The sequence below is a fragment of the Spodoptera frugiperda genome, chromosome 27, assembly GCF_023101765.2.
Source record: "Spodoptera frugiperda isolate SF20-4 chromosome 27, AGI-APGP_CSIRO_Sfru_2.0, whole genome shotgun sequence".
Taxonomy (NCBI): Eukaryota; Metazoa; Arthropoda; class Insecta; order Lepidoptera; family Noctuidae; genus Spodoptera; species Spodoptera frugiperda.
In genome coordinates this window covers 10,143,733-10,161,408 of record NC_064238.1, presented here as the reverse complement: position 1 = coordinate 10,161,408, position 17,676 = coordinate 10,143,733, and the positions used below count along the sequence as shown (strand labels likewise).

At 34.2% G+C, this 17,676-nt stretch overlaps 1 protein-coding gene across 1 annotated transcript; it reads left to right on the top strand.

Moving 5' to 3' along the window:
- The first annotated feature begins 252 nt into the window (after window positions 1-252).
- LOC118263554 (cytochrome P450 4d2) lies at window positions 253-16,759 on the top strand. Its single transcript, XM_050705214.1, has 11 exons — window positions 253-500; window positions 3,705-3,811; window positions 6,984-7,074; window positions 7,329-7,514; window positions 7,761-7,830; window positions 8,799-8,995; window positions 9,409-9,518; window positions 10,132-10,265; window positions 13,122-13,222; window positions 14,678-14,854; window positions 16,450-16,759. The coding sequence occupies exons 1-11, from the start codon at window positions 350-352 to the stop codon at window positions 16,602-16,604; spliced, it is 1,479 nt and encodes a 492-aa protein (XP_050561171.1). The 5' UTR covers window positions 253-349; the 3' UTR covers window positions 16,605-16,759.
- The last annotated feature ends 917 nt before the right edge of the window (window positions 16,760-17,676 follow it).

Here is a 17,676-nt window from a genome sequence, read left to right as displayed (position 1 = left end):
GGGTACATTATAGAAGGATCGATTTAGCATAACTTTGAAACAAATATAAACTATGAATCATTGATATTAAATGCGTAAAACATTAAAATATAATTACAAAGAACAAACATTAACGTCCCTACTAATTTAAAATGTTGTGCCAGTTTATTCATTTCGTACCATTCGTACAAATAACAACATTCCATTTTTAAACGTTTGACACATGGCGGCATTGACCGTTTGTTTTTTTTTTAGTTCCATATTCGCGATGATATCGTTCTAGTCGGCCTGCAATGTCCTGTTGACTCGCATTTTGATTACAAACCTCATCGAATGAGGTTGAATAGCACGTGCTTGTGTTGTGTTAAAAATGATTTTGTTTTTAGTATCTGTTGTTTTAGTGTTCGCTTTGCTAGTGTCTTGGATTAGTTTAGTTAGGCAAAGTCGGCGGTTTAATGTAGACGGGCCATCTCCACTGCCCTTAGTGGGCAATGCACATTTGTTTGTAGTTAAATCTTCTGGTAAGTGGTGCTTTATTTATTGTTTACTTAATTTAAAAAAGGTATAGACTTATCTGGTACAAACGTATTGTAAAATATTACATTTTACTTTATATAATAAAATTACACGTCTTTACTGTTAGAAGTTCTAGTTATTTTGTCGTGGAACAAAATATTATAGTAGAATAGTATCTAATAATGTGGATTTTATCTAGTACATGTTTCAAAGTTATGAAATGGAATACGAAAATCTATAAAATATTTACAAAGATAACATTTATTTTTAAAATGTAGTTGACTTCTATTCGCTACATTAATATCAATTTTAAATTAGTTATATTAAGGGAATAAAATAGGCAAGAACCAAAATTAAAAATGTTAAAATAATTAATTATATTGTGATGTTTATGTTCGGGATTATCCAAAAATTTACCTCAAAACGGCTAAAGGGATCGGGATAAAATATGGAACAAGGGTGGAATAACACATAGACGACACTATATCCAGCGGGAATACGGGCAAAGCCGCTGGCAGAAGCTGTCAATGATATATTAACCTTTTTTGTATTTATTTCTATTAGTACCTACAAAGCAGGTACTAAACAGGTTACCTGTTTATAACAAGTTAAACCTGTTGTTTCCAAAAATCCTCATTGGGAACCTGTTTTTGTTGTTCTTCTTACGTTTGAGGCCCATTAAAATAATAGTAATTATGGACAAAATCATTTATTAATTCGATTTTGATAAATTATCGAACATTAATTTCATATTGGTAATGTTTTTTACAATCTTAGGTACGATTATTAGGTTAATGCGATGTATTGAAGATTAGGGATTGCAAGATTTGATAATAATAATTAGTTGCTATACTATCTACAATTGATAAACATAATAATAACACAACAAGGGCTAGCTTCTTGATAATTAGTTCGAAAAATAAAAAGATTGGTTTGAACACATTGAACGCCTTCAACAGTTTTCTATTGGCAGTCAAAGACTTATACATTTTTTTTAATGCATATTTTGTTAAAAAATAAGTTAGATATGGAGACTACAAAAGTGGTCACTTTTATTAGTTTCCAACTTAAGATAATGTTAATTACTAAGTTGTATAGATAATAATTAAACTAGTAGCTCATTTCCAATTGTTATCAAAATTAGGCTTTAAAACATTAAGGGATTGAGATCGATATTTGACATCGAGATTTGATCCAGATTTGACTTTTAGTCTAGAGTTTAGACTCTATCCCCTAAACCGCTAGGTATTTTGGATTGAGCGAGCTTCGCGAGTGAAGCCCCTGGTAGAAGCTAGTATTCTATGCTGTGAATAAGTCTCTCTAAATAGGTAAATAAAATGTCTAATTATTACAAAAATAACAATAACACATTAAAAACTATTTGTACACCAGTTTGGTAAAACATGGAGATGCTACTAATGTATATTTTAACACCCTTTTGTATTACTTATGTTCACACATAAATTAATTTGAATTTCAATTTGACATTAAAAAGATTCACACAGTATAGTTTCACCAAAACAACAACTTGAATTTAAATTAACAATTTTATTAATATCATAATATCTTAGTACTCGTGCCCTTTTATAACCTTTGAATAATGTGCCCCAGGAGATATCTTACGATAATTGGGTAAGGTCAACTCTCGTCGTCTTGTCAACATGTGAAAGGAATATACGTTTAAAAACCTACAAAACATCTTTTTCAAACGGTTTGCCGGTAAAAGAACAGACGTATCACCTGATGGTAAGCAATCGCCGCCGCCCATGGACACTTGAATCACCAGAGGCGTTACAAGTCGGTTGCCAGCCTTTTGGGGGTTAGGAATTTAAGGGTTGTTGGGGAATCGGGCATTGGAAAGATTGGGAAGGGGGAATTGGGGAATTGGGCCTCCGGGAGCCTCACTCACACAACGAAACACAACGCTGACGTTGTTTCACCTCAGTTTTCTGTGAGGCCATGGTATCATTTCGGTCGAGCCAGCCAATTCGTGTCGAAGCATGGCTCTTAACACCTAAAAAACCTAGAATATTCGTTCAAAAACCTAGAAAACATCATAAAATATACACAAAGTACAATAATGAAATGCGAGCAGACGGATGTGGAGTATTAACATAGTTCATTGCAAAATTATTGCAATTAAACTGTTCTAGGTTACAAGTGTTGCTAGAATTATAAATGATATTCAATCATTCGATATAATAGGTGTGGATGGAGAGAATATGATTATCATTATCATCAGCCAAAACATCGGTTTTCTATCCTCTTAAGGCTGCTTTTCCATCAGAGATGTGCTATGCTACGTTGCTGTGGATGCATTTGGCTTGTTATTATATTTTTGTACCCTATGTCTAATTGGTGTAAAGTCTGCGTGGGTACCTATATAGGTAGGATTTTACCTTTGAAACTGCAATAAAAAACTAATACGTTTTACATAACATATCTTAGTACTTAGTCGTGTGTCTCATCGAACAATAAAAGACCTGATGCTATCATACTTATGTTATCAATTAAGACACATTTAAATGTATTTAAGAACAATGACCCTTCATATTAAAGATTAGGTACAATTGTGAAATCCAGATAAGTTATCTCGCAACGCAAGTCAACGAACGTAATTAGTAATGTTTATTTTAGTAAAATAAAATAGAAGAAGAATTTGTCTGTTTATACATACAGGGTATAAACGGAACACTTCCGAAAAACGCTACTATTTTATTTTTAGTTTTCGTGTTATTCATCCTCTTAAGCTCCATCTACCTTAAGCAGTTGATTATTATATAATATAACACCTTATTTTTTTAAATATCATTATATTTTTACTATTATCGCTTTGCGGCGTTTGGGAGCATTCCATTTACACCCTGTATACATAGATTTTAGCTATGTAGGTACTCGTACTATGTAAATAACAACAATCTATAAAACGTTTGCTTAGCTCAAAACTCAAGAACAGCTCAATATACGTCATGTCATATAATTATGTATGAAATTCAAAAAGAGATTGAAAGAAAATAAAAATCAAAAACTAACATAATGACATCTATTGTATTAGCTAGTTTTTTTTTAATACGATGTATTTAATTAGCAATAAGTAAAACAAATGTTCCATTTACCTTATAATCATAAAAAAACCTGAAACTAATTATCTAAGCAGTAGTTAATTAAGTAATTATCTATTGATTAACAGGTATTTGTTTTTGTTGCAGAGTTCTTGAACTTGGTTCAAAGACTATCGGAAAAGTATGGCAAAGTGTTCCGGGTGCATTTTTTCTCAACGCCTTACGTGGTGATCTGCCATCCAAAGCAGGCTGAGGTGAGTTCTGCATATTTCATTTAATGTAAAATTTATAGTTACATTTTTTTTATCGAATATTTTATTGATTTTTTCCTATCCTTGGGTTAGGCGCGAGACTCAGACTCTTACTGACGATAACCACCGCATTCGTACTTTTCAACTGAATTTGAATTTACTTGGAGAGGCTGTAGGCTGTAAAACATAACGCTAGAACTAATAGGAACCGAGCAGTGGGTCTTAAATTATATAAATACAACAAAAAATATCAGGTCTCTTCCTTATTTACGCCTAAAGCTTAAAAAAATCTCATCAATCTCATCTCAAATCGGTACAGTCGATTTGAGAAATTCTCGAGGAAAGCTAAAGGCTAAACCATTCGGTCAGCAAGGACTTTTTTAATACTACATCATTAGGCTCTATATTTAGTATGAAATAAAATATGACCTTTTATAAATAAGAATTGGCTCTACGAATTAAGAAATAACTTCCTGTTGACCTAGAATAATAATATTAACAAGAAGTAAGAACACAGCGGAAGTAAATAAGGAATTCAAAGGCAATTTAAAAAGCACCATTTTTTGGAAAATTGTCTTGGTTGGTGGTGTATTTCTTACATAAGTACAAAAGTCAAAGCATTTATTTTAATTAATCCTAAATTAGGCACTTTTGAAACATTAAATTGAATTGTCCGTCAGTCTGTCTGTCAGGAGTGAAGCTAGAACGAGCAAGAAATTCCATCGTTACATTTTTAAAAAGATATCACACCATACATAGAGACTTTACGTATTAGACTTATAGGTGATGTCGATTACATTATAAATCTTATTCATAATAGAAACTATAAAATAACTTATATATTTACGTATTACACCTCAGAGTAAAATACTATAAATAATGTATTAAATATAATTAATTACGAAATCAAAAAAATACAGGTTGTAACTTTTTTGTTGAAGAAAACGTGACTGCTTATTACAAACGTGCTAGAAACCAGAATTAGTATCTACTATTTAACGTAACGGTTGTGTTTTTTTTTCTATTAGCATACATTATTTTGGTTTTGATTCTAAAATCGATTTTTTTCATCAATCTAGTCATCGAATCAAATCAAATAGATTAAAAAATCTAAAATTATTACTTAAATTTTTAGTTATTCGTAAATTTCTTTTAATAACGGAAATTAGCATTTTACCTTTTTTTTTCGAATTTGCACGGAGATCATTATCGGGGCAATAGGCTAACTTCACTTGTGACTTGGGTAAGGTCGATGTTATATTGTGCACGTACAATTTATATACCTCAGGTATATATAACAACAATAGTTACCTATATAAACGATAACAGATGTTACAGCAAAAGGAGTAGAGTAGTAGAAAAAAGAGATTTAAGATGGTACGAGAATAAAATTTTGTTAATTATGATTATGTATATCTACAGATCTAATGTATCTTCATTATATGATTTTGTAATACAATTTATGAAAAATAAAATAACAGAAGAAATGAAAAAATACTCAATTGTTCAGGATTAGGTCTTTTTTTGCACTACATTTGAATTGCAGTTCATCACGAGATATACGTCATAATTACGTACTACGTAACCACTACAGACGCAATCTCATAGTGATTAAAATGCAGTATTTAATTTAATAGGTTTATAATTAGAGTAACCACAGAATAACCTCAGTGTCAAGTCATAAATATAATTAAAAGCCATAATTATTTAATTACAAACACAACAGTATCTAGTATCACGTTATTTATTTCTAATGTTACATTTTAACCGCAAACCTTGTGATAGAGGCAGAGTAGAATACATTGTTACCACACCTACTCTTCCTGCTTATATTATAAGAACCGGCCAAGGAACACGGCACACATAAACGGCACGGATATGGTACGACTGCGGCACGGCGTTTGCTTCAGAAGCAATACAAAAAGGCGGTGACACCGCGTGGACCGCTCACTTACAACCTTTTTGTATTGACGTTATAAAATATACCATTCAACGTAAGATTGACTGTGTTTGAGCTGGGTTGGAGCGGTGCCAATAATGTATGCGATGACTATAAGGCACTACACATGATAAAGGCTAAAGCAACTCTCTGATAAATCTAAACCATTTAAGCTACGATTTCTAGACATGTAAATAATCGATGTTCGCTTATTAAACTAATAAAGCTTTTCTAAAATTTTTATAAGCAAACAAAAACATAACATTTCAACATGTTTTGCCTTCAACATTCTTTAGTCCGCCATAACCTGTTCCCTCAAGGTCGATTATAGTTCTAAATACATTAACTTAAAGTACTTATTCAATTACGTAATGTCTCTAGTCTCTTTGCATGCCACGTGAACTATTCATTCGTGAAGTTTTTATTAATTTGTTTATAAATATTCCTAACATTGGGGTCCTTAAATGAGAAAAGTCGTGATATGATTTTAAAATCGACTTATCTATGTAAGTAACTCCAGTGAAGGGATCAAAAACTAAGGTAATCGAGTCTTTTTTTAATATCGGTAGTTATTGGTAACAACTTACGTCCGTCCGTATTGCGTCAATGGATACCAATACAAAAATAAAACCAGTTTTATGTTTATTTATGTACTACGATCAAGTATTGGTATATTTGGTCGAAGTTTCCGCTTGAACTTGAAAACCTTATCCTCGTACTACCTTAGCAATTTATATAAGTATCATTTGAGTACTACAAAGAGTCAATTAGAGTAACTGTGAAATGCTTGTCCCTGTCATTATCCAGAGAGTTTTAAATGCCGTACTTCTACTCATATAAGTTAAAATTTTCAACAGCACATTTATAAAAAGCAATGAAGGAAAGAATCCAAAAGTAAGTAAGATGTAGGGGAGCCATGCTTTGGCACGAATAGGGCGGCTTGACCGGAGGTCCACGGCCTTACGAAAAACCGACGTGAAACAACGCTTGCATTATGTGAGTGAGGTTACCGGTGGCCCAACTCACAATCCTAATCTTCCTAATCCACGATTTCCCAACAACCCATAATTTCTTAACCCCCAAAATGCCGGCAACGCACTTGTAGTGCCTCTGGGGTTTCAAGTGTCCATGGGCGGCGGCGATTGCTTATCATCAGGTGATCCGTCTGCTTGTTAACCGGCTTATTCCATATTTTTTTTTATAATTTGATGATTCTAAAGTATGTCTTTGTTCCAGGAACTAGTTTCAAGCATAGAGCATATAACAAAAGGCAGGTCCTACAGTTTCCTGACATGCTGGCTTGGTCAAGGTCTACTCACTTCTACAGGTATGAACTAAAACTTTTGTTACTGACGATGAAAGAGGAGGAGGTGTCAAAAGAACTAAGAACTAACTACAATTTGTTTTAAAGCGTGTTCTCACAAACCTGAACCTTAAAAACCTCCAACTTATATTACCAATCTGCTTGTCAAGCAGGGAGATTTTGGCAAAACCTCTTATGTTTATGTAGAGGCAACTCGTAGTTCAGCTGCGGATTGTCACTCGATAAAATTCTGTTTACACATTTTTTTCTTCTTGTAGGTCAAAGATGGAAGAGTCACCGCAAGTTCCTGACTCCCGCGTTCCACTTCAACATCCTGCAGAACTTCCTCCCCGTGTTCTGCAAGAACCAGCGCGTCCTGACGGAGAAGCTGCGAGGACTTGCCGACGGGCGCCCGATTGATATGTTCCCTATTATTGCTTTGGCTGCACTTGATAATGTCACAGGTAAGATTTTATTAATTATATAAAAGATACTAAGGGCCTGTTTCACCACCTCTATATAATTCTCTGATAAACTCAAGTAACAGATAGTTCAAACAAATTATGTTCTTTTTTGAAATATATCTGGTACATAGCGGCCAGACATTGTGAAAGAGGCCCTAAGTGGACATTAAAATTTTTAGTATCGGTTTGTTAATTTCAACACAAGGTTTTTGATGGCCAGTAATAATTGATATTGTTTCATTTTAGAATCCATTATGGGCGTCTGCATGGAAACCCAAAAAGACAGCCAGTCTGAATACGTAAAATCCATTGAAGAGTAAGTACATTGAATAGATTTCCATTTCTTTTCATCTCCACTCCACCAATCGTTTTCTTTTCTTCTCCTCTAATTATTTCTTCTGTGTTCGTTGCGGGATCCGAGACAGTTATTCATGTCGGTATGAGATGCGTCCCTATTGTAGATCCTGGCTTACAGGAGTTGTAGCGGTTTGGAAGTCTATAGCGGGCTTGTACCAAAAAAGGCTTTCAATTCTATTTAGTTATAAGTTTTATAACTAAAGCGCGAGTGTAGTTCTAAAAGTTCTAAGAATAATAATAATTTATTTGGTTAAAATAAAAGTGAATTATTAAACAGAGATTATAGTAATAAATTAGGCAGGCATTGCTTTAAATAAAAAAGAATGACATCACACCCATAATAGTAATCATAATGATGGCATAAATCTTTGAACGGATTAAGCAACATAAATCATAGAAGATGGAGTACCTATCTCTATAATTTGCAAATTCGTTATACCTATCCAATATTATTTTAAAGTAATTAATTATTAAAAACAGTTAATCATCTTGATTTTTTTGGGTTTGTTCATATTTCTCTATTAAGGTAAGCGTCTACACAGGCCCGCATCGTACGCACCGTCCGCATTCCGTATGACGTCATCAGTACGCATCGCATGTAGGCATTGCTGATGATGCGGTGCGTACGATGCGGATCAGTGGACGCAGTTGTATGAGTTTCTATGCAAGACAAACTAAAATCCGTTGCGTGCGGTGCGTGTGATGCGTACGATGCGGGCCTGTGGACGCTTACCTTTAGACACCGATCTCTAACTTTCCTTCATATTGATTCATCTTCTTGCAATTCACTTGTCTTTTCGATCTTCGATCTTTTGTCCTTAACGTTAATTTGAATTCATCATTCTTAAGTGTCATGACTAATACATTTCATGCTTCTACCCGAAGATTATCATCATAATAACAGCATTATCATAATTATGTTTGTAGATTGTCAGCAATAGTAACAATGAGGATGCAAATACCATTCTTTGGTGAGGACGCCATATTTAATTTGTTGCCTTACAAGACGAGGCAAGACAAAGCATTGAAAGTGTTACATGGACAGACAAACAGAGTGATTGAGACAAGGAGACAGGAATTGAAGAAGGCAAAAATAACTGCTCTTCCTGATAGCAACGATATTGGTAAGGATTTTGATGATGATGAGCATTTTGAAAATGTTAACGTATTTTTAAATTGTATGATTGAGATACCTGATTTCTTTTACTCAATTGTTATTAATAAACCATTGAAGTTAATTTTTTTATGATTTCTGATGGTAACCAATGGTCACCGCCCATGGACACCAGAGGCGTTACAAGTACGTTACCGGCCTTTTGGGGTTTAGGAATTAAAAGGTTGTTGGGGAATTGGGGATTAGGAAGATTGGGAAAGGGGGTAATTGGGCCTCCAGTAACCTCACTTAATTAACGTACGTGCTTTATGTACGCACCATAATTATTTTGATGATGAAAAGAAATTGATATTCTTAATTTTATTATGAGTACAATATTAGTAGTAAGTTTTCTTTAAATTATTCATTTATTTGCCTTGCCAGGTATAAAGAACAAGCATGCGTTCTTGGACTTGTTGCTGCTGGCTGAAATTGATGGCAAAAAGATTGATGACGAAAGCGTGAGAGAAGAGGTCGACACATTCATGTTTGAGGTAAGATATTTATTAGATAGCCTTAGAGGCATACGTTTATAATAAATCCTTGAAAAAGAAAAGTGTTGATACATATTTTTTGATTCAAGAAGGAATTCTGTTAGCGCATTTTTTAATGATCGGATATGATATTACGTCTTGCTGCAACTGTCATCTTGTTAAGCATTTTCGTATAATTTTGAGTAATTTGTGCACATTATTGAATTGAAACTAAAAAAATGTAATTTAGAGGTGTCATTTTCGTTCGTAACATCTTTTTAATAGTGATGTCGCTTAGGACTAATCTTCTAGACAATGGAATGAGATAACTATGTACTTTTATCTAAGACCTAAATTTTTTACATGTTTGACGATCGATGACAATCAAAACTATGTAAGCAAGAACTGTATTGTGAATCTAATTGAAAAAGGGTAACCTATGGAGTTTCTTATCTCGTCCTTTTCCATAGGAATTAACCTTTTGGAAACGAATAAATAACTTCTAGCGGAGTGACCGACAGACAGACATTTATAATATTGTTATACATATTTGCTTTGATGTCCAAAAGTGCCTTCCAGGTCTAATTGAAATAGACTTTGCCTTTGGAATAACGCATGAATCTTATTTCAACAGGGTCATGACACAACAACTTCGGGTATAGTGTACACACTCCACTGTCTCTCCAAGCGAAGAGATGTTCAGGAGAAAATCTATGAAGAAATGAAGACTATCTTTGGAAATGACATGAACAGGGACCCGACTTACCAGTAAGTAATTCTTTCTAGGATATTTTTATAGAAACGGAATCGAATTGGTTATATTGGACCTAGACCATTTCCAGTATCCATAGTAGGAGTTTGCTTTTCTTTTAAAATAATCGAAACGAGAATTGTTATTGGTTGGTTTATTCGAGCCGGCCAATCAGAGCGCCGTTTACTTTAAACGTAAAGCGAACTCGTACTAAGTTTTGTCAATCTGTTAATAGACATTTTAACTAAATACTCAACTAGGCTGTGATATTAACATAGACTTAGCATTAGCACACAGATGTACAAATATCATAATCCGCAACGTATATTTATATAGGTAAATGGTTTCTTTGTTCCCTCACACTCAAGATTCACAAAAAATAAGGGGAGTATAGGAAAAATTACGTAATTTTCTTGGAAACGAAGTATGAGATGACGATTTCCAATAAATCAGGGAAAGGACCCAAGAAGAATCACGTTAGCTGTGATCAAATTTGTCATTTTTCTGTGATATGAAAAAGTATATTAAGTAGTGACTGGACATATTGCGAATATGACAATTCGTTTTCAAATACTCGATTTGTTACGACAGTAACAGTATCGCATCGTAAGCATCACACGCAACGGATTTTAGTTTGTCTTGTATAGAAACTCATACAACTGGGTCCACTGATCCGCATTGTACGGATCGTATAATACTACTACTGACGGTATAAATGACGCACAATGATCGCGTGTTGATTGATGATTTACAAGATAGTGATTGTCTTAGATATTCACAACTTTTTGCTCTTAATTAGATTTTACGTCTCAAGCTTACAATGTAGTTTCATAATTGCGCTGGTAGCTGTAATTAGTCCATTGTTAAAGATACCTACATAGGTTTATAAAGGCTCATAATAAAACCAACCAATATATAAAAAAAAACTGTTTTTAAAAATACAATATTAGGTTAGTTATTGTCACATTGTCTAGCAGTGGGGTCGCCAAAATATATTATTTAGGTTATGTTAACCATTATCAATTTCGAAAAATTTTTTTTTCATTAAGTATAGTTAAGGATGTATGTATCTCTATGTACGAGCTACGATGGGCCTGTCATTAATATTTAAAAATAATAAGCTTCTAAATAAATAAAGATATATAAAACAAATACATTTCAATGAAAACTTTCCAAGCATAATAGCTACCTAGTTTCAGGCATCATAATATAAAATCTAAATCTGACAATCCACAGCACTTGAATTTACACTAACGTACAAATGTAAATTCAAATCTGACACAGATGAAGTTTAAATAGTAAAGAGGCACCTAGCGATGTAGATTGAAGCAACTATCACTAGATGGCAGGGTGCAGTAGGTACACTTAAACTTGGCCCAGGAAGTTGGATGCAGTCGACAGTAGTGTGCGCAGTGCACCCATAAACTGCAAACTTTGTCTTCCTTCATGTTCCAGTGTGTTTAATGTATTTAAAGTATTACCATGTCTTATGTAAACTGTTACATTTTGTGGTGGGAATTGTAATTACTGGATACGGTGCTCCAAAAGATCTAAGGCTATAATTATCCTATTGCGTATCTTATCCTATTGGCTACTACTATTGCCTACCCAGGATCTCTATCAAAAAGTGCAGATTCTCGTTACTATTCATTTTAAAACGTGCAATCATTTATTGTTTCGTCACGCCTTTTTATCCCCGAAGGCAGAGGTATACATTACAGCACGTAATGCCACTGTACAATGTACACCCACTTTTCACCATTTGCGTTATAAGTCCCATGTAATAGAGGTTGAGCCTATTGCCATATACCGGACACAACTCCAGACTTTTTTCTACAAAAAATATTTTCGAAAAACGCCCAGTGTATTTTACCCCACCCCGTAGTCGCACTTGCGACCACTCGACCAACGAGGCAGCCCAACCATTTATATCATTTTAAATTAAAAACTACCTTAATATAATGAAGGTAAAGGAGTCTGAAAAGAAATAAAAGACGTGCTTTAATAGAGCCTGGAGAGATACCTAAAGTATAATTTTCGTAGTACCTACGATGTTTTTTTTAACTAAATCACTACCGAAACGAAACGGACAAGACTGGCTACCGAGTCTTTCAGAATTAAATTAAAACATTTTTATTACTTAGTACTTTGAATGATAATAATTCTTAATTAGTGGTTTTATTACTCTAGCTCTAAACTTATGTAGCTGAATTTGTAATTAAGTAATTATACACCTTATTTTTTCTGAACAGAGTACATAATTGCAGGTTATCAAATGCATCAATGTTTCGTCTGTTAGGTATTTTGCGAGACACGTGTTACTGAATAAAATCGAATAAGGTGGTGATTTTTGAAATTTCCAGTTTTAGTAACTACAACAGCATTTTGTTCAGCATTAGACTATTATTATAAATGTGAAAGTTTGTTTGGATGTTTGTCTATCAATCACGTTGAAACTACTGAACGAATTTTGATGAAATTTGGTATACAGATGGGGTATGATACGACTTGGGGAATAGAATACTTTTTATCCCACGGGAACGGGGCTGAACCCGCTCCCATAAGCTAGTATTGTTTATTGTTCTTTGTTTGATCTGATAAATCGAAAACGATTTTTATGGAATTACAGTACTCTCAACGGATCTTGGCAGGTCTGAACTACGTGCTGCGTCTGCGCAATAAGTCTTTTTTAGAACCAAATGGTGGCATGAGGCGAGGTGCGGGGAGCGGCGATCTAGGCTAGAGATTGACCATTTCTAAATACAATTGACCCTTTACACTTATTGCGCAGCCTTCTGCACGTAGTTCAAACCTGCCAAGATCCGTTGAGAGTACTGTACTTGCTTTAACTTAACAATATTTTTGTTATACAGTGAACTTAGCCAAATGAAATACTTGGAGCTGGTCCTCAAGGAGTCGATGCGGCTGTTTCCACCTGTGCCTCTGATCGAGCGGAGAATCATGAAGGATTGTGGTAAATATGATAATTACCATAATTATTTTTATTACTTTAATTAGGTACCTAAGCTATTATAGTATTGTTTGTAATGGTTTTAATTACTTTAATAAAACAAAAAAGGTAACAGGTATGAGTTCACGGTTTTTTTAAAGCAAAGAACGTGTTATAAGTTTTGTTGCTTATTTAGATTTAAGACAAAAAGTATACTTAAAACATTATGAAATCCCGTTCGTTTACTTAAAGTTTTTACTAGCATATTTTTTGTGACTTTTCTTGTTTTATTTTGATTTAATAGCTGCGTACGTTGTGGTTAAAGATTACAATAGTAAATATAAATTATTGATTATTGCATTTCGTGCTGTAATGTGCACCTCTGCCTAACCTTTCGGGGATAAAAAGCGTGACGTTACGATATTATTTTTTTTATACAAAAAAATCTACGTGTGAATTTGTTATGAAAGAGCTGTCTCTTTTACTGTCACTGTCGCTTTTTCAAGGAAAACAATTGCTATCAACTGTTTTTATTGGCGAAATGTGAACCATTTTATGCAGAGTAGAGTCAATGTTTATTTAACTTCTATCTGTTATCAAATTGAATTAACTGGTCCTTCACTATTGTAATCTTCAAACACAACACTATTAATTTTAAAATACCTTATAATATAAATACTTACACCAGCCCATCACGCTGTTTAATTGAGTTTGAATCTTCTAATTAAGCAAATAAAGTTGATAATCGATTAAATTATTAGTTTAGTGTAGTTTCATATGCTACCTTCTTTACATACGTCATATTTACTAGGAACTGGTCAACCTTGATATTTATAAATAAGCAATACATAATTATGTACTTACAAGATGAATACCAAGGTGAACAGTAATATTTGCATTTATTTAATTATTTGTATTTATTTATTTTAGCTTGATCATTATGACGTACTAAACACTTATATTAGATAGAAATAAATATTTCATTTACAAAGTTACTAGCGATGCTACTAAGGCTGGAGATGGGACATGCTATGTTGCTGTGGACAGCGTTTGGCTTCCACCAATCATATACTTTGCGAGGGCGCATCTTCATGGCACATCTTAGTCGCACAGCTACATAGCTATGTTAGCTTAACTATTAAATTTCGTAGCATATTACATAGCACATCTTTGGTGGAGTTTCATTTTTTACACGTTGTCCTACATCCTACCCTGTGGTGGGTGCTTTTACAAACAGATAATTTAACATATTTCACATACACATCACACTCAGATCCAGAACAACAATTTATGAATCACACAAAAAAATCTGATAATTTAACTCGCGCTATGCGTACCACCCAGCCGCCCAGCTAGCTACGCCAATCGTGCAGTCAAAACATTTAACACATTAGACGCCATGTCGGACAACGTTGTCCGACACTAACAGTTTTTTGTTGGCAATGAAAGGCTTAAAACATTATTTCATTATTATTTCAGAGGTGGGAGGTATAAAACTACTGAAAGGTACTTCAGTAGTGGTGAATATCTACCAGATTCAGCGACAGCCAGATTTGTACGACGATCCTTTGGAGTTCCGTCCTGAAAGATTCGAGGCTCCTCTGAAAAACCCATTCAGTTGGTTAGCGTTCAGCGCTGGTCCTAGGAATTGCATTGGTAAGGACTATTATCAATCACACTAATATTATAAATGTGAAAGTTTGTTTGTTTGTTTGGATGTTTGTCCGTCAATCATGCTGAAACTGCTGAATGGATTTTGATGAAATTTCGTATACAGACAGGGTTGGAACTTGGGTGGATAGGATGCTTTACCTGGGTGATACCCCCTATTACATAAGACTTTTAACACAAATGTTGAAAAGTGAGTGTTCATTGTATAGTGGCATTACGTGCCATAATATGTAACCTCTGCCTAAAGGAGATAAAAGGTTTCGGTGATAAAAGGAGTGAAAATACCAATACACCAATTTTTCCTCAATTGCATGATCACCAAAAGCACACTTTCTAGAAATAGAACAAGCATTATAAACACTCCTATACTTATTAGGGACTACCAAAACACAATAGTAACTGTTCTATAGATAAAATCACTATCATAACACTTCATAAGCACTGAATTGAATACCAAACTAACTGATATAATAGTCCCAACGAACTATAACGGTTTAGGCTTGTATATTCTATTGTAGTAGTCATTTGTAAAAGCATATTCTCAACCATTGTTCCACCCAAATTAGTCTGATACTGAATGCCTCATTTACATATCAAAACAAAACATTACGACAAAGTAGTGCTGTCTATTTAAAATTAGATACAACAAAATTGTATTAGGTAGGTTATGAATTTGATTTCAGAAAGTATTTTAAAGTTTGTGTATACTTTTTATGGTGTAATCCGGTAAACGTGCATACGGATCATCTGATGGTAAGCAATCACCGCCGCCCATGGACACCCGTAATACCAGAGGCGTTACAAGTGCGTTGCCGAACTTTTGGGGGTTAGGAATTTAAGAGTTGTTGGAAAATCGGGAATTGGGAAGATTGGTAATTGGGCCTGTGGTAACCTCACTCACACAACGAAACAACGCCAGTGTTCTTTCACGTTAGGCCGGTGGTATTACACCGGTCGAGTCGGCCTATTTGTGCCGAAGCATGACTCTTCCACATTAAAAAAATTATAATGATTAACTACCGAGTCCTAATTGTAGTAAATTGATGCACAATTTCCGGTAGTAACAATAGTTATGTTTAAAACAACTAACACAATAAAAGAATATTGTTTTGATGCAGCTGTACGGAAGTTACATGTGTAGGTACTTATGTTATCTATATATCTCCGGTCAGTCGAGCAGATTACCAGGGCTCCGGCTCAAAGCAGGAGTAGGCACGGGGTGGTCAGTCATTAGATGATTTTCTCCTCCAGAAAGCCTGTATATTTCAGTGATAGGATTTTTTTTTAATATTTTTAAAGATAGTTTTTGGATTTTAACTGTCATTATACAATAAATTAATTAGTAATTTAATTGATTAGGACGATGTTATCCTCGTCGATCAATTACAATAATAACATTAAATAGTACGCTTAGTACGAGTTTGCTTTACGTTTAAAGTAATCGAAACGAGAGCGCGTTCGACGCTATGATTGGTTGGTTTATTCGAACCGGCCAATCAGAGCGCCAAACGCGCTCTCGTTTCGGTTACGTATACACATAATAAGTACAGTTCTATTTTATCATTTGTTTTTTTTTTCAGGTCAAAAATTCGCGATGATGGAACTCAAGATCACTATCTCGGAGATTGTCAAGCATTTCTACATATTACCAGTAGCTCAGGACCCAGAGTTGAGTGCTGATTTAGTTCTAAGGTCCAAAAATGGAGTCCAAGTGAAGTTTATGCCAAGAAAATAATATGTGATATTATAAGATAAACGTTTTGTTGTGAACTAAGTATAATTTAGGTTAATTATAGATTAATATTTTTGTACTTACCTGTGTGTGTCAATATACCTAGTACAATGTATTTTGTAATAATGTGGGAAGGAATAAATGATTATTAAGTCAAATGAGTTTTCATTTCAAGTATCATTCTATAGAACATACATAATGAACTACTACGGTCAACTAACCTCGAATGCTACCTACCTATGACTAATGAAATAATGACACATACATACTCCATGCATTAGATTGCACAGGTATCTAAGTAAATGTAGGTTGTTTGCCATAAACAGTAAACTAGCATTTATCTTGTAAATCAGTGGTTCCCAAACAGTGGTCCGCAAAATGCGACTAGACTGCGAAATAAGAAAGATACATAAAAACACCTATTAAAAATATCACGGTTAAAACTCAAATATTTATTACACCGCTGAGAGAATAAACTGATTTCATTAATCAAAAAGCTATCATATTTATGAGAACGAACCTCACGACTCTGAAGAAAATCTAGAAAAAGCAACAGGATCACTATTAACATCTTGTATGCGGTATATAAGACAAAAATAGAAAATACATTGTATCTCGCGTGAATCTGCGTTCCGGCACACGACGGGTAAAGAGGTCCTTGGCCTAACAAAAATGTTCAAAAAATGGTCCTTTATCAACAAAAGGTTGGGAACCCCTGTTGCAAACACATGACAAGGTAAAACTGGTCTCTTATTAAGTTTAGGTACGCTATTTAATCCAGTTCCAGTTATAGGTACCTAAAGGTCTATCAGGCTATGTCAAGACACTTCCAATACGTAACTATCAAAGTAGAGCCCTTTTCAAACATTGATACTCGGCAAACTAATTCCGATATAGTTTGTAGAGGCTCAATCCTTGGGTCTTACAGTGCCATGTTTAGAGACTCGACACGTTTTGAGACCGATCCTACCCTACACCCTTGTAATGTGTTAATTCAATTACTATTCTTGTGTCACTCGATAAATTTTAGTTTACGAGTGGTTTTGATAGATTGTTCTTTAGCGAAATTGTATTC